Source organism: Paroedura picta, chromosome 3 (genome assembly GCF_049243985.1).
Source record: "Paroedura picta isolate Pp20150507F chromosome 3, Ppicta_v3.0, whole genome shotgun sequence".
NCBI lineage: Eukaryota > Metazoa > Chordata > Lepidosauria > Squamata > Gekkonidae > Paroedura > Paroedura picta.
Genome location: NC_135371.1, coordinates 40,660,455 through 40,685,911, shown reverse-complemented (window position 1 = coordinate 40,685,911; position 25,457 = coordinate 40,660,455). Strand labels below are relative to the sequence as shown.

At 42.9% G+C, this 25,457-nt stretch overlaps 1 protein-coding gene across 11 annotated transcripts in view; it reads left to right on the top strand.

The window, feature by feature from the left end:
• The window catches only part of PLXNA1 (plexin A1), a 424,561-nt gene that overhangs the window by 280,333 nt on the left and 118,771 nt on the right, over nt 1–25,457 (top strand). For all 11 annotated transcript variants that reach the window (XM_077325380.1, XM_077325387.1, XM_077325383.1 and 8 more), the window contains exon 10: nt 19,858–20,058. In XM_077325380.1, coding sequence (XP_077181495.1) covers nt 19,858–20,058 — 201 coding nt within the window. The remainder of the gene's footprint in view (nt 1–19,857; nt 20,059–25,457) is intronic.

The following is a 25,457-nucleotide window of genomic DNA, read 5'->3' as shown; positions in this document are numbered from 1 at the left end:
GTGAAAGAATGAAGAGGACAAGCAATTGTACATATTGTTCACTGACATAAGAGAGAGTTCATTCAGCTCACCAGAAGGAAATGGGGTTAACCAAGGCAGAGGTGGCCAAAGTGTGGCTCTCCAGATATCCACGGGCTACAATTACCATGAGGCCTGGCCACCCCTGCTCTAGAGCCCAACTAATACAGGAGATTAAAGCAAAAGCAGAAACCCTGGCCCCTTTCACATTACTGTTCTAAACCAGATGTTATCCGTTGTTGGCCAGATTCCAAGTACAGCAATACAGGGATGGGAGTTTCAGACCGCATATTTCAGTCTAATTTTGAGCCGTCTCTAAAATCCTCTGGCTATTTGAAACTGTACCATTTTTTTCCCTCTGCCCCTTTTCACAGCACATTCTTCCTCATTAAAAAAAATGTTCTAAGTTGTGTGCTTTAGCGCTAGACCGAAATCAGCAACTCCATGGTTCACATTGCAGCACTGAACTGTTATTTTGGTCTAACGTTATAGCGCACAACATAAAACGTTAAAAGAAAAAGAAACAAACTATGAGAAAGTTCATGTCATGGGAAAGGGTGAGAAAAATTACAGTTCGAAGCACTGTAGACATTTTAAACAGCAGACTATAGCAGTTCAGAAGCCCAAATGAGTGGTGAAAATGGAAGAAAGCAGTTTACATAAAAAATGGCTCAGCCCCATTTTGCTAAAGAGGCACCTGTGGCTTTGTATGAAAAGGTAAATAAAATCGGTTCGCAGCTGGCTGCTAAAGCGGATTACAAAGACAGTTTAAAAGGGGCCGCTGCGTGGCAGAATTTTTGATCTTAGAACTTGTAAAGGGGAGAGTGGACAGGCATTTAATAAATATTCCTGGGGGGTATCATTTGTGTCTCCCCTGGGGGAGACACAGGCAAAGTTCTGCTTATAGATTGCAGATATTAATGAAGTGTTAAAGTAACACAGCACATTGATTAGTGAACTCAGGATGGTGGAACATTCCTTACATACATGGTGGTGGTGGATTTCTTCCCTCATGAAGTGCCCCTTCCTTATAAAGGAGCAATATTTATAGCTTCTCTCGCACATGTTCCAAAAGATCACACCTTTGAGTCCTTGTACAGCAGCTATTCCTGTTACTCTGTACCAGCTACTTGTTTGGCTTCCTCCTAAAAACTGAGTTAGTGGTGAAGAATCCACTACTAGAGGGGGTGGAGCACAAACTTGGTACTATATGCCACCCCTTGTTAATTTGAAAGCAAATAGCTCTGTGAGTAGGATTTAATTTGAGTTAAGGCTTAGCTTTGGAACTGGTTTCTCAGTAACAGTTTCCCTCTGGACAGAATCAAGTAGGATTTAATTTTTTTTTAAGATTATATTCCGTCAGGTAAAGTGTGCCTTGCTCTTGCCACTCACTAACCACTATGTAGTCTCACATTCAGGATTAGGTTAAAATGATGTGACTTTCTGGGAGTCTTGAACGACAACGCTTAATCATTCCAGAAATTAAGCACTGCCTCTTAACTGTGCCATTAAGAGTTCTCTATTAATTCCTAAAATGGCTTCGATTCAGTCCTTCTGTTCTTTTGACTTGATTTTCTGAATAGTGTTGATAACCTTCTACGTGCTTATGAAATACTCTGGGTCAACCAAGAGAGATACTGCAAGCATTTCAGTAAAATGAATGTGCAGAGGACTATTTAAATACTTGCGTAGTGATCTTTCAGATTGTCAGAGACAAATGTGATACTTGAGCAAGTACTGTGATCAGGACTTTAATTTTTAATAGTATTGCTGCTGGAGATAGAAGAAGGCATTGCCGCCTTTCACACAAATCCCAGATATGTGAACACTGGTGGTAGACACACATGTTCAGAGCGACTGTTTTTACCATATATTCTAGTGAGGAGTTATAACATTAAGCATGAATTCTGAGATGAGATGGTCCCTGGTTCAAGGCAAGTGCAGCATTCATTGAAATGCAGAACTAATGATACTGTTTAGTCAAAAATAAAATGCTGCAATATTTGAATTATGTGAGAATGCTATGCTAGCCTAATTATATGCTATCCTTTCAAAATGGTGGATAGAACTAAAAATCAAGGGCCAATGAAAGGTGTAAAGCTATCAAATTTTCAGTCTAGAGACTTTGATTTAGGGTTACCTAAGAGCTTCCAAATGGTTTCATCTAGAGTAAACTATTTAAAGTATTCAGCAATGGATTTGCAAAGGATGAGTATAAGCAGTTGAAGCCCTAGGCCGATGACCTTTGGGAATAATTTCTGTTGATACTTTTCAGATGCATCTATGTGGGGTCTTTGGAAAATGTTATAACTTGGATTACTTTGGCTTACTATTGTGATTTTTGCACTTTAAATTATTAGCTTACTCCCTAAGTGAGATCAGAGTATAGCAATTATAGGCATACAAATGTAGATCTGTGACACTCATACAGGGGGAGAGGAATCCCATCTCATTCTCACTTTCCCGCCAAGCCACCTTGGCTTCAGTAAAGCTATCATCACCATGCTATAAGTATTTTACTTTGGGGTGATTTAATGGGATGATATTTTACTTTTGTGGACATGGCAACATTTAAATCCAAAACTATTTTTCTGCAGATTTGGGGAGGGGAGTCACCCAAATTTGTAGAAAAAACTGCTTGTTGCAAGCGTGTCTCCATTCCACATATTTAAATATCTGCAGATGGGTGGCCAGAAATACATTTATAGATGCCTTTAAATATATACAAGGCTAGCAGAAAGCCTGTCAGCAATGTGTTTCAAGGGGAAATGCACCAAATCTGGGTCAGAAGATGCGAAAATCTGTGCTATCCTCTTTTCATTTTCTTCAAATGGATTGGAGGATGTTTATGTAGGAATGATCCTACCAAATGTAAGGTGACCAGTTGTGGAACCAGGGAAAACCTGTGACTGGGACATTGTATAGTAGCCCCAGAAAGAACCACTGAAGCTTGGGAGGATCGATGGAGCACAAGCACTGTGAAAGAGCAACCCGTGTTCCTTAGGTTAAACCATGAGGGGAACAGGAGAATACAAGGGGCTTTTTTGCACGCCATAAATTTAGCGTCATGCGTCCCATCTGAAGATACTATATTCTGGATGGTGCCAACCTCCTGCATCTGGGCAGCAAACTGCTTGCTACATCCACCATTTTAAATTGCAACTTGTTGAATCCCAAAAAGTGGATTCACCAACCTAAAAAGTGTTATCCCCCAGCAGCTAACCAGCAGGCTACTAGTACAAGAAATGTATGGAGGCAAAGAAGCATTACATCCGCCTCCAATGTCCCACCCTTGCACCCGCCTCCCTCTTCCCAGGACAGGAAGTTCTTTTTAAAAATGGAGAACCGCCTGGGTCGACGAATAGGCAGGCATGTGCCTCGGCTGTGATTGTTTGCGCCTCTATGAATATGCGGATAGGCATTTAAATGAATAAGTCTATTTTAAAAGTTTCTGAGAGCTAGTTTGTAGTGTTGAACAGTGGCAACAAATCTGAAGAATCAATCGGATTTGATTCCCCACTCCTCTACATGTAGCCAGCTGCGTGACCTTGGGCCAGCCAGTTTCTTTGAGAGCTCTCTCAGCCTCACCTACCGCACAGGGTGTTTGTCGTGGGGAGAGGAGGGGTGGTTGACTTTAGGCTGCTTTGAGATGCCCTCAGGTAATAAAAAGCAGGGGACAAAAAAACAGCTCCTCCTCCTCTTCTTCTTCCTTGGAAAACCCAGAATCTGCAGCCTATGTGGGGTAGCAGAAGATGTTTTCCTGTGACAGAATGATTAGTCTGAGAACACAAAATGCTGTAGCATTGGTGAAGCTAATCAGTTGTGGATCTGGTCTACAATTTGGAGGGAAACTCTTAGGAGTTTGATGTAAGGTTAGTGTATAATCATAATAAATATGTATGAAAAAGATGTTTTTCCCTCCCTAACAGGCTAACCCTGAAGCTTTTCTGGAGTTTGTGGGTTAGAAAATGCATCAGGCCAGTAGGAAATGATGACTTTTCATGTATGCATGCCATCCATAACACTGTACAGTCTGAAAGGTAGTGATAGTTTAAAAAAAACACACACACACAACAACCTCCGTTTTTAAAATCATATTCAGACTTGTATTAGAATTGCAAATTGTACCAGGCACTGCTTGCCCTGCTCTGTTACCTTTTCCTATTTGGGATATCTTCTGCAGGGAACAAGATATTTATTTGTTTATTTAAGATTATTATGTATACCACTTTCCTTTCTATTTTAAATAAAAACTGAATAGACCTTCTTGAAAGTTCGTCAGCATTTTGTTATTGGGTGATGCACCTGGCCTAGGAATCATCCCTTCGTTTCCCCAGGAAATTGTATGTCCTGATACTCAGAGCCAAAAGGTCAGAGAAAAACAAAAACAGGGAAAGTTTTATTCTAATAGCTTGGTAAATTGTAGTGGATTTGTTTTCCTCATTCTGGCTTAAGCAATTAATGACAGTTTAGTAATTTCCACTCCCTTTTCCTGTTTGAGGGTGCTTCCTAATTGATCTTCTGTAATTAAAGGAAATAGAACAAAAGAAAGTCAAGAGAATTTATTTGATTGCATCTACATCCCACCTTTCTTCTGTCATAGCATACATGGGGTTTTCAGGAGGTCATCCAAAAATCCCTGCCTAGCTTCAGTAAAGTTGCAATATCATCTGCCCTCAAACAATATACCCTGGGATTGTTTGGTTACAGGAGGGATATTTGGGTCTATAGTATCCAGTGTTATCCATCCACTTTGCATAGGTCTTCCTGTCATTTCCCATTCCCTGCAAAGCTTAATTTGAGTTCAGTCTAAACAAGCCTCAGTCCTAGAACGTGCTTGAAATGCTTGAAACTCTTAGCCCTGGAACATGTATAGTAATTACAAGAGAAGGGCACATCTGAATGTGCAGAATTCATTTCCCTTACTGCTGCCTAGACACCTGGTTACACTATTAAATTTGGACTAGGTCGAAGAAGTACAGAACCAATGAGTTCTCATAGGGGAGCAGAAATCTAATTTCTTCCTCCATCAGCAGGTCCTTCTCCCCATGGTATTTGTATTTTCTCAGTTTCTCCAGTCTCAATTGCTGTTATTCTCATTCTCCCCTTCTGGCTGGCTTCCATTTCCTGTTCTCCTGTCTGTCATCTCCCTCCCTCGCTGTAGCCCTTGCACCTACCCCATCTTCTATTCCTAGCTGTCTCATCTCCTCCCTGCTGCCCCTGTTTCAGCCCTTCTTGTTCCACCCTTGACTCCTCTCCTTGTCAACTTTTTCTCTTCTACCACTTCCATTGCATGCTTTTCATCCCACCTCCCCAACCCTTCAAAGTGTGCATTTTATCCCACTGCTCGTTTAATCCTTACTTTTTAAAGAAAGGCCAGGAAGGTTTTGTGTTGGGGTTGCTAAGACAACACTGTTCTCATAATGTAGTTTTTGTAAGACCTTGGTCAGGTTTTTAAAAAATCGCCCTTTTCTTTAATCAAAAACGTTTAGGATTTCTGGAAACCTAAGGGCTTCCTTGAATTCACAGCAACATATTCTTTACCTTTATGTGGCTCCATTACATGAATGTTTTAATCTGTACTCTGGGACCAAGTTCAGAATTAGCTTCTAAGACAGAAAGACCTAAGCCACAGTGCTTTTTTTAACAAAACAAAGCATGGACTAACCTGATATATCTAACTTGGTAGATGGGCATCTAGTTCTCCAGGGCCTTAGAGGTCTTTCCCAGGACTTAATGCCTGAGATTTTTAACTGGACATTCTGGAGATCGACACTAGGACCTTAAGTTCACAAAGCATGCACTGTTCCTATGAGCTGTGGCTCCACCACATATGTGCTCTTTAATTTCAATTTAGAATCTACCAACCAGTATGCATTCATATAGCTTGATAACTAGTATATTCCCTTTTGCCTGGCATACTTCTGTTTACTCAACTCTAGACTGAGAAGCTGTGAGGAAACTGCCTTGCTTTATTTTAGCTCCTACTCCTTTCTTGCTTGGTTTCTCTCCTTTCCTATATTATTACATTGCACAGGGCTGTGCTCTTCTGAGTATATTGCTTTGTGTTCAGCTGTGGTAAGCTTGACAGCAATTGTGCAGTGTGAGATGAATCCCATTCTAACCTTTTGTTGTGAGTGGTGGCATAGTGGAGGTGCCCTCGGCTCAATTATTCACTCCCCTCTCCCTGTATGAGTTCCTACCATGACTTCTGTCTTGTGACCTCTCCACATTCGAGAGGTTGAGCTGCTGGTGACAAACAATTAATTCCCTCCCTTCTTTCCATCCTGTTCTTTATCATCGCTTAGAGTAAGGGCCTTCCAGGAGGAACCATAGGAATCTAGTAGTTACTCATCCAATCTTAGCACCCACCCATCAGAAACACTATTGCGTTGGTATGGACTGCTTATGAGCCAGGAGAAATAATTGTATTCATTTTGAGTCAAAGCATGTTATCAAGGCAGAAGAAGCTAGCGAGGCAAGGAAAAAGGCGCCATCCTGTATATGCAAGAGCTGAGAAATGGAGTTACATATACACTTTTGCAAGTATCGGGATGTCTCTATTCTCTTTAACAGTTTCTGTGCAGGCAGCGGCTAACCTTGGGAAATGACCCAGGACACACCAGGAAGAAGCGGTGCAGTCTAGTTGATGTTCCTCATTAGGGCTCATCTGAATTCCAGAGCTTGGTCCAGGAAAAGTAGGACCTTACTGAACAGTTACTACCTTTCCCATATGACAACCAGACAAGCGTTGCATCCTGAAATGGCAACTTTGACTCTGCCAGCAAGAAAATTATTTTAAGAAGGAATGTCTGTGTGTGGTTTCAAGCAGCAAGTGGGAATGTGTTCTGAATGATTAAATTTATTTGTGCGTAGGCCTAAAATGTACAGTGGATGCAAATACATGGTGTTGATTTTGCTCCTTGCCTTCTCTTTTGTCTTCTGTTGCTTCTCTTTTTGTGTATGCATTGGAGAAATGTAATGGCCCCGCAGCAGAAGCACTACTATTAGCAAAGATGTCTGACTCCTCTGTAACATTTGTTGCCCTGCAAACTGCTATGACAGTCCCGTTCACTTCCTTCCCTCAGATGCACGGTTTTCTCTTTGTTTTGCTTTTCTTTTTTTTTCTGACTGAGCAGACCTAGTGGTCTGTTTTCTTGTGTCCCACCCTATGTCAGTATGTTATTTTATTGCTGTCGTAGCTAGGGAAGGGCAGGAACCAGAAAATTCTGATTTGTTTTGGGGTAGCCCCAAAATGAACCAGCTGGTTTGGCTGTTTTGCTTCTCTACGCTTAGAATTTGAGGGAAGTAAAATGGACTGCTGAAATGGCTGTCAGCTTTTTAAACTTAACATCTTGATGGGTCCTTCTGTCAATTGTTAGGCTTAAATGGCTGCCACCTATTTCACTCCCCCCAAGTGTGTCACAAGGAAGAACGGAATGCTAAATGAAGGAGGTATCTCCAGCCCCCATATCAAGCTGCAAGTTTATAAATGTGTTATTGAGGAATTAAGTGTTCAGAAGATATTCTAGAAAATCTTTGCTATTTAACACATGGGAACAAGGAGAATGGATGCTGCTAGTCCAAAAGGCAATTCATAAATCTAGTGCAGAAAATTTTAAAAAGCATAGTCACCAAATTCAAACTTCATTATAACAGTAATAAGGCCAACCACTTGCCCACTAGACCCAGGCCCATTGTGCCTCCTAAAAACAAGGTACATAAGAATAGGGTCCCCCTTCTGGGAAATAATCAACCTGTCCCTCTCAATGGGACTCAATGGGAAAAAGATGAAAAGAGGCAGTGGTGCTCCCATTGCTGGAAAAAGCATCTCTGCACCCTCAGGAGCCTAACAACTACCTCTTTGTCTTGCATTTAACATTTCTGGGGAAGTTAGTTGAAAGGGCTGCTGCGGACCAAATATAAGCAATTCTGAAGGAAACTTCAGCCCTTGATCCATTTTAGTCGGGCTTCCGGCCTGGCCATGAGGTAGAAACAGTGCTAGTTACTGTGACGGATGACCTCCACCGCCAGCTGGACCAAGGTGGGTCAGCGCTGATTGTAGTATTAGATCTGTCAGCAGCGTTCGACACAGTTGATCTTGAGCTTTTAACTCACTGCCTCGCTAATGCCGGGATACAGGGGACAGCCCTCAAATGGCTGATCTCCTAATATCAAACGTCTGGCCTACCTGAGACACCCCAAACATCCACTTAATGATTAACAAAGATACACTTGATGTGGCCCCCTGTCCAGAGAGGAGACGGTTCTTTTGAAATTGTTGGATTTTATTTTTTTCATTGACTAAATCAGGATTTTACATGTTATTTATATATTTTATTATATATGTTCTATTTATTATGTTGTGAGCTGCCCTGAGTCCCCCCAGGAAAGGCAGCATATAAAAAGAAAAATAAATAAATAAAAACAAAATAAATATAGGTTACTATAATAAGCATGCATTCACAGGAGAAGCTACGTGTCCAGCAAATACATTTCCCGGTGGTGCACATACAACTTTCCACATTCCCATTACACACACAGCATTGATACAGGACTCCAGATATTTTTACTTGGCACACTAGCCCAGCCCATCATTTGTAGCCATAGCTGAGCGCTTCCTTCTCAGAATGTATTGGTATGTGCAGAGAATTCAGAGTAATGAAAGAGTTTGCCTTTTGCAAGAAGGTATAATTGGCACTTTGCTCCAGCTTGATCCTACAAAACTTATTGCAAAGGGAAAGAAACTATTCTCTCTTCCTCTCACAAGTTCTCCATGAAAAAAAAATTGTGGTCTCTTTCCCTCCCCAGTGTGCCTTTACTGAAGACTGTGTGGCGGTGAAGCATTAGTGGCATTTTCTGTAAGCCAAGTTTCAGAAGATAAACAGCTTCTCCTTTCCTCCATGGAAAATGCAGGAAGAAAGGGCAGAGAGTTTGTCTCTTCGAGCAGGTCATTTGAAAGAAATGGAAGGGTGCCCATTAGGAATGGAGGAAGGCAGAGGCATCAGCTCTCCCTCTGACTGTCCCTCAGACACATGCCCATCCAAGTCCAGAGACTCTTCCCTTCATCCTGACTGTCAAAGTGTGCTGTGGCTACCTCCTTTTCTGCGGTGTGACTTGGGCAGCTAAAGAGCAGCCTCCTCTAATATGGTGAACTGGGTTTGAGTCCCCACTCCTAAAGGTGCGCCCACTTAAACCCATTGACTTCATTGGCTTTAGAAGGGTGTAACTCTGCTTTTGATTGGACTATTATTATTATTATTATTATTATTATTATTATTATTATTATTATTATTATTTATTAATTAGATTTATTTCCCGCCACTCCACATAGGCTCGTGGCGGGTCACAATAGTCTTATCCCCATTAAAATACCCATTAAAAGACTTTAAAAACAATCCCAACATGGTGGAAGCTCTCATTATTCCTATCCCCTGCTATCAGAGAGGCAGGGAGGGTGGGAAGGAGATCTAACTTACTAGGTCTGGAGCGGTGGGATGTTGGCACTCATTCTCTGACCCCGGCCTCAACCAAAAACTATGAGTCCAGAATCTCACACATAACACATAGTTTGAAGCTGAGAGATCTGGAAAGTACTTGAGAAGGAAAGGAGAGAGAGAGAAGGAACAAGCCTTGGCACATGCATTACTAAGCCAAGCTGTAGTCTCTTTCAGCTTTGTACAGGGATAAATGGCATGAGAGAACAGCATCTCCATGGACCACCTCCTGTCTGCTTATGCTCAGCTGAGGCTGCCAATGGATGGGTTAAGGAGGTCTGCTCTGCTCCTGTGTATTTAACTGAGTTTTTTTTTGTGTGTGTCATGGAACTAAACAGAATAGGTGGTAGTAAAACTGCTATTCAAAGGTCATCTGCAGGGGCTGGTTCAGAAATGGGCATCTCTGTGCTTAGCCAGTTTCATGAGGCTTGGAGATGCTCATCTGAATTCATTTTCCCTTTGGAAGTGGTTGCAGAAGTCTCTGATTCTGGAGGGAAGCAGGCCAAATAAAATGCCACTGTTCTTATTGGCTGGCCTTACCGGATAGGATAAAGAGGCCTTGCTTTTCACCACAAACCACTTGTGGCCCTTGCGGCTTCCAAGGAGGCAAAGCTGATGTCCAAATGTCTAATGTTTACGTTTGCGGATGGGCTGCAGTCAGGGATGCATCTTCCTCCTGGGGATCACTGTCCTTTTATGAATGTAGGATTAATATTTACAGCTATTTTCGGCAAGCATTGGTCTGACTAAATTGCAAACAGTCAAACTCATGGTGTTTTGGTTGGAGAAGCATATTGGACCCTTAACCCTCTGCATGTAGTTTCTCTTCAGGGTACTCATTATGTATTACATTTGTACCGGTAACAAAAATACACAGCAAGCATCCATCATCCTTGCTATCTTATGTGGTATGGTTGAAACAGAAAGTTAGAGGGGGTGCTCTTGTAACATTGACAAGGGATAATTGCAATTCTTCGGATCAGGCCAGTGAGACTCTTTAACAGAGCCAATTTAGATTACTTCTCTGTGGGTGCCATTCCCCAATTTGATCTCTTTGCCACTATTAATGCAAAGTCTCCACAAAATTATAGAGTTGGAAGGATCCATATAGGCCAACAGGTCCAACCCCTTGCTCAGTGCAGGATCAGCCTTCCATACGGGCAGTTTCCTGTTCATTCCCCTTATGCTTGTCATTTCCTCTCTCCCCTTGATACTGCTCCATAGTTGTGTATCACTGAAGAATTCTAACTCTATAGCATGATATTCTTGTTCACAAGTTGGTAAAATGCGGTATGGATCCCAATTCTGTCAGATGGATCAATAACTGGTTGACAAATCGTACCCAGAGGGTACTTGTTAATGGTTCAGCATCTTCTTGGAAAAGAGTGACAAGTGGAGTACCCCAAGGATCTGTTCTGGGGCCTGTGTTGTCAGCTTATATTTTTTATAAATGATTTGGATGAGGAACTAGAGGGGATACTTATTAAATTTGCAGATGATACTAAACTGGGAGGGGTAGCAAACACAACTGAAGTCAGCAACAGAATACAGGATGATCTTGATAAGCTCGAGAAGTGGTCTAAACTGAATAAAATGAAGTTCAATAGAGATAAATGTAAAGTTCTGCATTTAGGTAGGAAAAAACCAAATACACCAATATAAGATGGGGGGAGACTTGTCTTGGCAGTAGCATGTACGAAAAGGATCTAGGAGTCTTAGTAGACCATACATTGAACATGAGTCAGCAGTGTGACTCAGTGGCTAAAAAGGCAAATGGGATTTTGGGCTGTATCAAACGGAGTATCGTGTCCAGATCATGGGAGGTGATGGTACCACTTTAGTCTGCTCTGGTTTGACCTCACTTGGAGTACTGTGTTCAGTTTTGGGCACCCCAATTGAAGAGGGATGTTGACAAACTGGAACGTGTCCAGAGGAGGGCAACAAAGATGGTGAGGGGTTTGGAGACCAAGACATATAAAGAAAGGTTGGGGGAGCTTGGTCTGTTTAGCCTAGAGAGGAGACGACTGAGAGGGGATCTGATAACCATCTTCAAGTGTTTAAAAGGGTGCCATATGGAGGATGAAGTAGAATTGTTCTTTCTTGCCCCAGAGGGACAGACGAATGGGATGAAATTAATTCAAAAGAAATTCCATCTAAACATCCAGAAGAAGTTCCTTACAGTTAGAATGGTATCTCAGTGGAACAGGCTTCCTTGGGAGGTGGTGGGTTCTCCATCTTTGGAAATTTTTAAACAGAGGCTAGATAGCCATCTGACGGAGACGTTGATTCTGTGAAGGCAAAGGGGTGGCAGGTTATAGTAAATGAGTGATTGGGATGTGAATGTCCTGCATAGTGCAGGGGGTTGGACTAGATGACCCATGAAGTCTCTTCCAACTCAATTATTCTATGATTCTATGATTCTATAGCGATATGAAAATTACTGATAAATTACTCCTGATTTTTTGGGCTGTCAGTCCACAGACATCGGCATTGGATGTGCTTGGTTTGCATGTCTGCCCACATCCTTCCCTTTCACAGTTGTGGAGTCAGCTTATATTTTTTTATGCATGTGCCTTAAATAACGAAGATTTTCAAGGAAGGTTGCTGTTATCATTGGTGGCATCGTCCGTGGCATCACAGCACACCCCCCCCCTTTATTTTTGGTAATGGAAAGTGCTGTCAACTCTCAGCCTACTTATAGCAATCCTGTAGGGTTTTTCAAGGCAAGACATGTTCAGAGATGGTTTACCATTGCCTGCCTCCATGTCACAACCTTGATATTTCTTGTAGGTCTCTCGCCCAAATACTAGCCAGGGTCGTCCCACTTAGCTTCTGCGATCTGACGTGATTGGGCTATCCAAGTCAGGGCTTTTATTTTTGTGATTGCTTATGTCTATATAGTCACTGCATTTTTTTAAAGGCACCAAAATAGCAATAGATCAATATAGCATTATAATCATAGAAAGGTCCTTGTTAGTTTTTTGGTTTTTTTAAGGGAAATCTCTATTCCCCTTCCTAGAAAAGTTATAAGAAAAAGGCATATCTCCCACGAGGGAAGGGCTTAGCTTGAGCTGCTTTTTTTTAAAAAAAAAACTAAAAGCTGCTAATTCAGAGAACCTATTAAACCTATAATTACAATACTCTATCAATACAGTAATATTTTAGTGCCTTTCAAAAATCGAAAGCCAAATCACTTGTCTTCAGGGTGAGGAGGGAGTGATTTGACAATGATGACAGTTCAGCCATCATAAAGTAGGCTGGAAGTAGCAGTGACAGGACAAAGACAATTGACAGAAACACTATGCCTGGAGGAAAAGGGGACTTCCAAAAAAATATAGAAGTAAAAATGGTCTCACAAGAACCAGGAAAAAGGTGAGAGAAAAATACAAATACTTAAGTGAAAACAAACCATCAAATTGTGCCATGAATTTCATTGAGCCACAAGAGAGGGTGGTATATCCTTATCCATGATTCCTCTATATATTTGTGAAACAGACTGGGGGGTGGAATGTGTCCAGCTGTCCAAGTTGGAAATAGAGCCAATCAGGTGCTGGCTGCACCCTGATTGGCCCTGCCCTAATTACCTGTTATGCCTTGGGCTGCTGGGCACACGGAGAGACACTCAGCGAGAGGGAGAAGGAGAGAGAGATCTGCACGTCCTGGTGTCCCCTGGTTGCAATGGGCTTTCTTGCTAGTAAATGTAATAAAATAAGTTTAAAAAGAAATTAGGTACAGAAAACCTCAAGCAGAAAAGCCCTCTGACTAGGGAGATCCAGGATTAATTCCCCCCTCAGCTGTGAAGCTCATTGGGTGTGACCTGGAGCCTGTCACTTTCTGTCAGCCTCATCTACTGGACAGTGTTGATGTGAACATGAAGTGGAGGAAGAGAAAAATATGTGTAGAGTCCTGAGCTCCTTAGAGGAACGGGGTGATATGAATAGGATAGACAGAAAGAACAGGAATGTGTGAAAGCAGCAGGGAGTCAAGACTCTTGGTCACTTTGCTTAGGAACAGATGATGTGCTCATTTTATTCATTCCATGTGTCAATTATGTATCCTGAGGGCTTTTGAGACACTTTTCTTTTCTGTCCCACAAGAATCACCATGTAGTCAGACTGCTGTTTGGAGAAAGCGGGTTGAAACATCTCATCCCATATCTGCATGTGTTTGTTTGTTTTTTCTTTTAAAAAACATCCAGATAATTTGATATTTAGAAATATCAGCAAAATGTTTTTCTAAATAAAAGCATACGTTTGGTAACCTGTTCTTTGAGGGCAGGGGAGAGGATTTCTTATTCAACTGATGGATGGTTCACGGACAGCTTTTTATTGTAGAGAATTAACATACCACATTTTTTCAGCTCTCCCATTTCCTACAGTTACCCTGGCAAGTGAGCCATTGAGTGCTTGAGAAAGTGAGCTGTGGTCACAAAACCTCATATTAAAATAAATGTTATGAGTCTTGAAGGTGCAACTGGAATTTTGTTTTATTTTGCTTTGACAGATTAACTTGGCTACCCCTTTGCAATCAGCAATAGACTGGCCTTGGGAAGTTTTCATCTCTCTTCTACATCGTTTAAATTGGTATTAATAATATGTCATCTGGTATGGTGGGAAAGGAGCTAAAATAGCTGAACAAAGGGAAATCAGCTCAGGTTATCATTATTCTAATATTTCAAGGAAATATGGATTTTACATTGTGCCAGGAGGGATTTTTAAATGTTGTGTATGCTGGGCCAATTATAGACAAATTTACCATGTTAATTTGCATTTGTAATCACAATATTTGATTTTTAGGGCAGAGTCTTCAGTTGAGGGCAGAAAGGAGAGGCAGGGGAACCATAATTAAGGGCAATGGTGATGGGTAGGGATCTGGGCCAGGCTTGGGAATCCCATTGTCAAATGCCTCTGCAGTCAAAAGGAATCCCACATTTGTTTTGTTTTTCCTTTTGCTGATTGCTTTTGCAGGCTCCTGTCTTCCCAGACCCTTCTCATCATGAAAGGCAAAATTGCATTTAGTCAAATCTAAGGCCGGGTTGAAGGCCATACACAGGATGCTAATTTCATATTATATTAATAAAAATATTGATTATACTTGTAACGAACACCACACTTTTGGCGTGTTAATTTTCTAGGCTGTCATTGCGGAAATGCATTTTTACCCATCTGATCTTATTCTAAATAATTACATTATGTCCATGCAACATCATTTGTCTGGCTGCACAGTATGTCCCTGTGCACCAGTTGTGGTTTCCAGGTTGTTACTCGCAAGGTGTTCGCCCTTCTTAGAGAAGTCAGGCAGGTATCACCTGCAGCCCTTGTCTCTTCTCTGGCAGTACCCACTCTGTGGAATGAGCTTCCTGAGGAGGTGAACCAGGAAATGCTACACAGCCCTTCTATTAGCCAGCAGTGTAGACTACGAGTACAGTTGCTAGGCATGTTTGGCTACCAGCAGGTGGGTTGTAGAGGGCAGTATTCTGGAAGAAAATTTAAAAGAAAAATAAGACCTTGTCTACTTAAAGGAAGTTCTTACCATAAGGTACCTGGAAGTGACAAAGGGTGGCTCTAGGAATCACCAGAAACTCTATGATAAAAAGAAAACTTCCAGTTTTCCCATAGAATTTACCCAGAATGTTCCTTCTGTTGCTATAATTCTATGGTAAGAATTTCCTGTAAATAGACAAGGCCTTATATGTCACTTTAATTTTTCTCCCTCTGCTACTTCCAGTGGGCAGTGGCAGTTAACAGGACCTGAGAATAGAGGATTTCACACCCGTACTGTGGGCAGAAGATTACTTACCACCACTGGGAGCTTGGAAGCCCTAACTGCAGGTCTATTTTAGGGGAGGGGGTTGTTTGTGATTTTGTTTTATTCTGTATGTTTTCAACTTAATTTGTGATTTGTAAGCCATCTTGAAGGACGAGGAAGTAGATAAATAAAATGGTGCATTTAGACCAGACCTGCGATGTCTCCAAAGTGAAGAGGATAACTTAGTAAACACGTTTGTTTGGAATTGTCAGGACTGGCACCCAATGCTTGCTGCTGACATTCTCTACACTCCTCATTCTTCCCGAGTTTTGATGCTTTCATTGTGCAACAATAGGCATTTTGAAAATATGCAGGCCTGGCTATGGAGAGTACAATCATTTGGAGCCTGGGGAAGGAGGGTGTTCTCATTAGCCCTTGAAATTAGCTGTTACAAGGCAGGGAACAGCTGGAGGAGACCTAGCCAGCATCACAGCCATTTCTCCTGAGCTTAGCATCATGGAGTGCTGAGCCTCAACACTCTATAGAAAAGCTCCTAAGCACCAGGTGCTTCCTGTTTTTAGCAGGGCAACATTTTTGCTGGATGAGACATTGCTCCCTACAGGCACCAAACATGTGACGGAGCAAGGTTGAATGGGCTCTGGCTCAAAAAGACAGTCAGCAAAATGTGTGCATGTTGAGGTGGGGGTGGGGGAGGACATTTGCTCATGCATTATACTTGCCTAGGCGGCTACAAATACACTTTTGGTATTAGAATGCTGTGTATGCATGTTCAGGCACTGCATATGTTTCTGTGGCATTTGTTTATGCGCATCTGGTCACTTTGCCCTGGGCATCCCAAAACAGGTAGCTTTAATTCTCGCTTAAAGACCTTCTGCACTCAGTTTTTGCATATTGGGCTACTGAATTAACCCATGCAAAAGCAGTATGTGTGTGTGGGGGGGGGGGGGGGAGTCATGCGCAATCAAGAAGATGCGACTGGCAGGGACAAGGGGGCAGAGGAGACAGGAAAGTTTTGATTTCCAGACCCAAACTTGCTTTTGTCCCTGGAGATGGCAAGCCTGCCCAGGACTGGTTGGTTTGTTGGTGGTGGTGGTGCTCTGTGTTTTTATCCTGTGTAGAGGGGAAAAAAATATTTGGGAGCCCTAATGGGCATTTTCAAAGAGCGCTTTGAGGTGCCCAGGCCTTGTGTTTTTGCAAGCAGTTCCTGGCATAAACACATCCCTTGCCGCTTGTTTCTGCATCTGCTGCAAACACTGTTTACTGGAATAAGTATTCATGGCTAATGCTAAACTTATCCATGCACAGGGGGAAAGGAGGTGACCCGCCCTCTGTTGGAGTCTCTGGTGAATGTGTCTGTGGGCTCCTAAGCAAAACACAGGTTCTTATCCTGTTAACAGTTTGCTTCAAAACATGTTATTCTTCTGTCCTCCTGTTATTTAAAGCAGGCGTGTCTTTGCCCCCAGGCCCAGATTCTCTCGCTTGGGGATTGCATCAGGCAACTGTTGCCAATGTGTAGTACTATTCCCCCCCCCCCCCCGTTTGCCCTATTTATTTTTATTGCTCTCCTGTGCTATGGGAGGTCATGGTTGTCCTCTGAGAGCAACCTTGGTGTTTGTAATAAAACGTTTCACCCTCTGCCTTGCCAAGGTGTGAAAAAACCTCTGAGTGAAGGGATAGCTATGCCAGAGCTGTGGTCCTAGTCCAGACTGTATGAGGTGCAATTATTCTCTTTCTATCCTGCCTGGTCCTTTGCCACAAAGGTGTCTGGGAGATGCTAGTGGGTCCTTCTTAGCCTGTTCTGTGGAATTCCTGGCGATTGATCTTTGGCTTCATGCATGTCCGGCAGGAGATTTCCTTGCACGAGGACAGAGCTGGATTTCTAGGTCAGACATACTGAGAAAGCCAGGGCCCTCATTTGATGGCAGGCTCTCATATGCCAGCCAGGTGCTCAGCAACTCTGGCTTCAAGGGAATCTGTAAACAGAGAGGCCTTAATTGTGTTTTACTCTCACACCTGGAGCTTCTTTATAGTTTTCATTTATAGCTCATAAAGGAAGTGGGCTAGCATTGCATTGGCTAGGTTGCACCTCCTCCCAAACCTGACAGTTCACTTTCTGCCCTTTAGTCGAAGTATTCTTGCTGCCTGGGAGGAAGTAGGTGTCCCCCACTTACACTTAATGGTTGAAACCTCATGCTCATAATTATCAATATTGCAAGGAAACTCAAGGGGTCATATGTGGTTCTTCCCACCTTCCCCATTCTGAAAATATTCGAAGGCTTTCATGGCTGGAGTCAACTGGTGGTTATGGGATTTCCAGGCGGTGTGGTTTTGACAGACCACAGCCATACAGCCCAGAAAACACACAACAACCATTTCCCATTTTGTTTTGTCTTCATAGCAACCCTCTGAAATAGGCTAAGACAGTTCCGAGATAGTGACTAGGTCAATGCCACTGAGTTAACTTGGTAGCTGTATCTTAGTCCAGGCCTCCGGCTAGGCCTCCGGCTAGCACAGTAGTTCTCAACCTGGGAGTCGGGATCCCTTTGTGGGTCAAATGACCCTTTCACAGGGGTCGTGGCAGGGCAAGCAGCTTGGCCGGGGGGGCACCATGTACACAACAGGGGTTGATCGAGATAGAGCGTTTGTCTGTCTGGAGTAGCGGAAAAAAGTGAGATCGGCATGGTGGGACAAGAGGCAGAGCTGAACTGGGAAACCTCAGGAAAAAACAATTTATATAAAATCATGAATAATGGATCTTCATGCCATAATTTTATGGCTGGGGGTCACCACAACACGAGGAACTGTATTAAAGGATTGTGACATTAGGAAGTTTGAGAACCTCTGGTCTAGCAGTTCATTCCCTACACTGCTTCACACAGGCTCTCTGATTATAATGCATTGGCTTTCGCTCCCACTTTAGAAGGAAAGCAACATGTTGCTCATAGAGGAGAGTGGATCTCATGAGTGCTGCAACAAAGTCCTCTTTTGCCATGCTGCTAGCCCTCACTGTTGGGTACTCATTCCACATTGCTCTCCAAATGATTTGTGTTCCTCTGGCCCCTGTTCAAAGGAGCTGAGAATCATCAGCTGGATCTAGCAGGCAAATCCAGGCACATGTATATTTCTGTGTCCCCACTTGTGCAACATCTGCTGTGAGTCATATTAACACTGAATGGTGAATTTGTTTAATAAATACGCTTCAGGTAATAATAATGGTTTGTGTGAGCATTGACAGGGGAAAGGCCTGATCTTCTTGTTCTGACAAAAACGGCTACCGCCTTACCTGCACGCTGCAGCTTGCTGCAGTGGGGGACGCCAGCAATGGAAAAGGAATCAGCCCAGCTTCTTTGGATGGGGCCTGGAGGGGCTCCTGGGTGTGTGGTTTCTCCTTTCCCCTCCTCAGCCCCGAGGTGCTTCTCTCCATTTTCAAGAATAAGCTTATTTGCACTGTAGAACCAAGAACTCTGAATAGCTGTCATGATTGCACGTAACCATTATTTCTTTATTTAAATTATTCTGTTATTGCAGTATAACAGATAGAAAAGAAATAAAATAGATATAGCAATTGTTTAACATATTGGACTCCCAATCAGGGGTGTTTTTGTTTGTTTGTTTGTTTGTTTGTTTGTTTTTTGATCCCCTGACCCAGTTAGTTGGTTCTGGTTATCAAGAAAGTCTATGTAATAATGCCATTGTTCTTGAAATTCATGTGTTGTTCTCCTGTTATCCAAACTGGTTGGTTTGGCCATTTTTGAAAGTTCTGCTAGTTTATCAAGCCAAGCCATTATTTCTTGATGGGTAGGCCAAATGATTTCATATTCTAAAAAAATGTGTGTCCACTTGTATAGCAGGTATTCCTGAACAGCTTTTACAGCAATGCTCAGGTATTTTCACTAATGTAAACAAAGGCACGATGTTGTACCATCTTTGCAAATTTTCCAGTGTCAGTTGGCTTTGCTTCTTGTAAAGAGGGGTGTCAGGAATCAATGATAGCCCCCGGAGAGGGCGGTATATAAATAAATAAATATAATAAATAAATAAATGGACATTCTGAGGTCTGGCCGTGGCATTTGCATGGCATGTAATATTTTAATGGAACTCACTCCCAACACCGCAAGATAGCATAATGACTGGAAAATATAAAAAGAGTTAAGGGAAGAAGCAAATGTTGGGAGAAGCTTGGGTTGGCCAAGTAGGAACCTAGTGCAGGAGTCCAGTTTGGCAAGGGAGACAGAAGCATGAAAAATCAGACTTGGCAGAGTAGATTTGGAATATTGGCAGATGATAAGCAGCAGGCTGGAGGAGTCGCTTGGCTAAAGCACTTGGTTTGATGGGAACAGGAAACATCTATTGAAAGAGTAGCCAGTGGAATGTGTCCCTGAAGAACATCGTTTATGGGTTCTTCGTTTACTCTTTCAGAACTCTTGTGTATGGGATAAAGTTTATGTACTGTATCCAATTAGGCTTGTTTAAGTTGGCCATGACAAACTGAATCTGTAGATATCAGTTAATGTTTCCAAATTTCCCCTGTATCCGTATTGTTTCTAAACCAGTTGTCTTTCTATTTTTGCAGGACTGCCCACAGATCCTTCCCTCCACCCAGATATATATTCCTGTGGGTGTGGTGAAACCCATCACCTTGACAGCTAAAAACCTACCGCAGCCACAGTCCGGACAGCGCAATTATGAGTGCATCTTCCATATCCCTGGCAGTCCCACGCGTGTCACTGCTCTGCGTTTTAACAGCACCAGCATCCAGTGCCAGAATACCTCTGTGAGTCCTCTTGCATGCAGTTGCCCTCTGAAAAGGTTGCTTGGTCTCTGATACACATGTTAGCCTGAGATGTGCAAGACTCCAATAGGAAACTGCATGCTGTTATCTCATCACAAAAGGCCTCAGTTTCCGGGTTTTCCTCCTAGCAGCTTCTCTGGCAAAAGGTCATTCTGGTTGTTTCTTGCTACCTTTCATTCTTTATCAGAAGACTTGAAATGTGGACATTGTATTCTTTGTGGCATAGGAAGGAATCCTGATCCTTTGTCTGCTGAAGTGTTATCCATTCTCCTTTCTTTCTGTTTTTCTTTCCTTTCAGCTGTGTGAAATTGTTCTGTGCAGGATCAACATTCCCTCCTTCCTCTGCTGCTAAGCCAAAGCTACCCAAAGGGACTGTGCTGTGTTTTATGAGCATTTCCAAAGAAATTTGCTTATGAAAGCCAGAGAAACCCGCCTAGGCCTGAGCCAGCTTTGCTGGTCTCCCAGAGGAACTCTACCGTCCTTTTCTGTACCCTGCCCACATTTGGACTGAGCTCACTTTACAAATAGAATTTAGTAAATCCTTGTTTATATCTAGCATTGTATACCACCCCCACCTGCTCATGCAAGACTAGCCACCCTTCTCCGGGTTATATTCCTGCCATTTTTACCCAGCCTTGCCTTAATCTGCCTGTCTCATTCTTTATCTTCCACACAAAATTTGGCTTGCTGTTTTAATTCCTAATCTAAAGAGCCCCTTGTGTGGCTTGGGGAGCAGCCCCTATGGGTCAGGGCTCTCAGCTATATTGGAAGGAATGAGGCTCAAGCACAAGGTGCTGTTCTGGTTCCCACTTTCTTCTGAAACAGCAACAAAGAAAGGGAAGGGGAGAAGGGATGGTTGAGATGGGAGGTGGAAGCCGGGTGACAAGCACTCTCAGGGTGATGACATTCCAACTCGCCTTCCTGGCACTCTTGACTGAGGCACCACAGCTGCTGGCTGCCTCACTCACAAGCTCTGAGGAAGGTGGTTCTTCCAGGGTTCACTGGCTTCCTCCTTGCCTCTTTCTCCATCACCTTTCCGATTCCCCTTTTCCCCCTCTCTTTCTCCTCTGTCTTCCTCCTCTCTCCTTGTTTTGGCCTCACTCTCACTCTCTTCTTCTCTCTCACTCGCTCTTCTTTGTCACTCTCCTCCGCCTGTTCACCTGCCCACAGATCTCATCCTTCTTCCCTTTTTATCCCTCTCCTAATCCAGCTCTTCTCCCCTCCCACAGAGGTTATTTTGACCCTACCCCTTCCTTTGGCATCCTGGCCTGTCAGCTGGACTGCAACTCCAAGCCAGCCTCCTGGCCATGGATGGCAGGGCATGCCCAGGGCTGCCTCCCCAGGCTCTCCTTGGCCCCTGGACCCTGATACCTGAGATTGGGGTTCCTCAGCTGTGCAGGGACTGGGCACCTTGGCTGGCAGCCTCCTTGCTGTCTTTGCCAGGTTTCTCCTGGTCATTTTTCACTGTGGGATCTTTGGAATGGGTTTCCCCACCTCTGCCAAGCTTGCTGCTGGAGTGGGACATGTCAGAGAGGCCCCTGCATGTCAGGTAAGGGTGGGGGTCATCTTTGGAGCCACATGGGAAGAGTCCATGCTCCCAGGCAGAATCCATGGATGCCTCTTTTGTCCCAATGCAGAACCTTCCTAACAGCCCCTTAACCCTGAATCAATTGCCCCTGCTAGAAAATACACATTAGAAGAGTTTATAGCAATTTGTTGCCTTGTTTGTGCTCTCCGGATTAAATAACTCTGCCCACACCCTCTAATGCAGCTTTTTGCAATATTTTTACCATTGAGAAATCCCTAAGACATTCTTCAAGCTTCAAGAAACCTCAGAGGTCATACGATCATACAGAATATGGTTCGGAACCATAGCGATCTACACACCCACTTGGGTCCCCTTCCCTTCCCACCCCCTCCAGACCCATCATTGGCCATTGGGGGGTGGGGCAGGTCAACATGACCATATATGGTCATATCACCTGTTAAATGTTTAACAGATATTTAAAATATATTAAGAATTAACTTAACTCCCACCCATTTGGGAAACCCTTCCAGGGCTGTCAAAAAACTCCAGGCTTTCACAAAACCCTAATTGAGAAAGCCTGCTCTAATGTTTCAGGTACCTGTGGCAATACTTCGCCACATATCACCACTTATACTGTATCATAGCTGCTGTTCTGGGAAATAGCAAGTTTTGCCAGCTCAGTGATCTCATGTGATCTGTTCAGTAAGTTCTCCATGCTTCACAATATGCTCAGTAGGGGAACTCTGATAGTAAAACTCTTAGTAGTCCCTTCATCTACAGAGCATGCCTTTCCTTTGGCTGACCTGCTGGGTCCTCTTCCAGCCTCCACTCATTTATTTGAGAGCAGACCCTCCTCTTCCAGCCTCTGTTTTAATCCTCTCAAAAATGTTCTTTTTCTGTCATTTGCACTGTGAAAGCTCATTTGCAGCCTAATGTGAGCAGCATTCCCTGGTCTTCTGCCCTTCATCAGTCAGGGGAGAACACTGTAAAACTATTGGAGAGCTAATGTGTACCTGACATGATATTTCCTTTGTCCAACTGCTGCCAGGTGTCGTCCCCCCCCCCCGACTAAAATTTAGGGCTAGAGATCTTGGAGAACACGATTTCCATCATCTCTGGCAATGGCCATTTGCACATACCAAGGAAAATGTGCTCAAGAAGAAAGCTCCTTTATCTGAATAGCGTATGCTATTTGAATATTGTCAGCCACAGAAATAAACAGTGTGGTTGGAAATGGATGGAAACTACAAAATCCTAACTGATATCGGAAGGATCCTGAAAGTAGCTTTGAATTCTGGTTCATTGCCAGTGATACCCCTTGTTTATGTTAATACAGTGGACAGTAGCTCAGAAAGGGGTGTTCCTTCTGCTAACCATCTTGCTTTTAGACAGTCTAGAGGCTGTATTTATTGACTCTACCTGGAATCCAGATTACAAGAGTTTGAAGTTAATCCCTCAATATATGAATAGATATGTTGCATGTGACAGAGAAACAAAACAGCGGATCAATGGAGGCTTGGTGGTTTGGGAAGCAGAATAACTCAGAAGTGTTGCTTGGTTTATTTCTTAAATATTGATTTAAGTATAAAGTCCAGGAAGGTAGTGAATTTGGGCAAAGAGGGAGGAAGCAGAAAGGTGAGAAATGCAAATGATGTGGCTATTGTGTAGCACATGTTCAACTGGAAGTAAATCTAGAGGTAGGCAAAGAAAACCAAAAGGAATAGGGGAGATGCACTTTCTCAAAAGGAAACTGAATCATATTCTTTTGATCAGCTTTTCCAGTGAGTAGTTTGGGATTCGCAGGATAAACCCAAGTGTAATTCACAGTTTATTCACATGACATTAGAAGCCCAGAAAGAAGGAATTATTTCTTCCATATGCTGCTTTGCATGAAATTCATCTAATCGATCTTGACCCTAGAGAGATTCATGACCCCCGACTCTGGGGCTCACAGATTTGCTAACATTATGATCCATTATTTTCACTTCATCATATTCATAATTCTGTTTCTTCATTTCTACCCAACATTTGAAACATCTCCGAGGAAACGTACACAGGACGTTTTGGGAGCATTAAACCATAATTTATTATTTTATCATTCTTTTATAACACTGTTTCCCCATCAAGCATTATCCAAATCATCCCAGAAGACATGACAATCATGTAATTCCAAACTGAGTCAATTGGTAAACCACTAGATCTGCAAAATGGAGCTAGGGAAAGATAGGGAAACTTCTCTGTAAACCTGAAAGAAGTCCAATCTCATCTTCTAAATAAATAAAGAAATCAAAGATGGGACTCCACAAAATAACCGAAACAACATTTGTAGCTTTAAGAAAAGAATGCCCATGGAGCTCTGGGTGGCGATGATGTAAGCTGCTAGGCAAGCACCACAGTAGAGTTTCATCTTGCAAGTCTTGCTTTCTGAAAACAGTGTTGTGGGAGGGAGATTAAGGGTGGACAGAAGCAATCCTGGAATAGGTCTTCTTCTGTCCCCCTTCACCTCCACCTGACCTGGCAGTGAGGGACACAACTGAGCCCAATATTGTGCTGGTGATGGCCGTCACGCAACTGGCCCTCATGGTGGCCATATACCACTTGGTCATACTTTTGCAGAGAAGAGGCTGCCAGAGGGAAGGAAGGAGGGTGAGCTGAAGATGGGGTGAGGGCAGATAAAGACAGGTTGCCTGGAGAGTGAGTGAGAAGGACAGCAAGAAGCAGGAAAATGGGAGAGCTGTTGGTGAGGTAGGAGGGAATTGACAGGGAAAGGAAAGAGAAAATAGTGGGGAGGGGATAATGGGAAAATGAAATGCCCCCTGCAAATCCTGGAGGATCCCCCCCCCCCAGTTGTATCATCATCATAATAGTAATAAAAATAATCTCACAACAGGACAGATCTGAGCAGTTAAACTCTGACACAATAGTGGATGAAAGAATGTAAAGATACAGGATTAATCTGAGCCAATATATAATTTCCTTTTTGATAACCTTTATAGAAATTAAAGACATGCCCATAGAGGATTTAATGGAGGGTAAGTGAGAGTGAATTGTCTCACGCCAAACAGATGCACAGATACACAGTCTTGCAGATTGCCCTTTGCCCAATGACAATGAGCCTTTGGAGGCAGGTTGATCATCCTTGCTGATAGCACAGCACAGCCACTCTCCCAATCACTGTCTTCAGAGGTCAACTGAGCTGCCATTTCCACAGCAGGAAGCCAGTTACACAAAATACCTGCTCAGCCATCTGAGTGCTGTTACTGAAATGTATCGTATATTCTAATACTGAAGTCAGCCATATCTGAGGATACAACCCCAGTGACTGGAGCTGCGAACAGTTAAGACAGATCTTTCTACAAGTCTAAAAAATGCCTCAAATTTGCAGGAAAATCTGAACTCTTTACAAACAATAACACTGAAGATTTTTAAAGAACCTCAAATTATAAAAAGAGAGCTTATAGCTTAAAGAAATGGATTCTTTCCATGGCTATTAGTAGGCAACCATAGCATTTCAGACTTGGTTTCTGTAGGTAAAAGCCAGGGGGAGGAGGCAGCGTCCGTTCCAGGAATATTTTGAACACATAAAGCTGCTTTATACTGAATCAGACCCTTAGTCCATCAAAATTAGTATTGGCTACTCAGATTGGCAGCAGCTCTTCAAGATCTCAGGCAGAGGTCTTTTGAATCACCTCCTGTCTGGGTCTTTTGACTGAAGTTGCCAGTGATTGAATTGGAATCTTGCTTCGGAAGCTCAAAACAACCTGCAGTGGGTTTGGGCCAGCCGTATCATTTTAGTGTAGACTACCTTACAGGTTATTGTGAGGACAAAAATGAGGAGAGGAGAATAATGTGA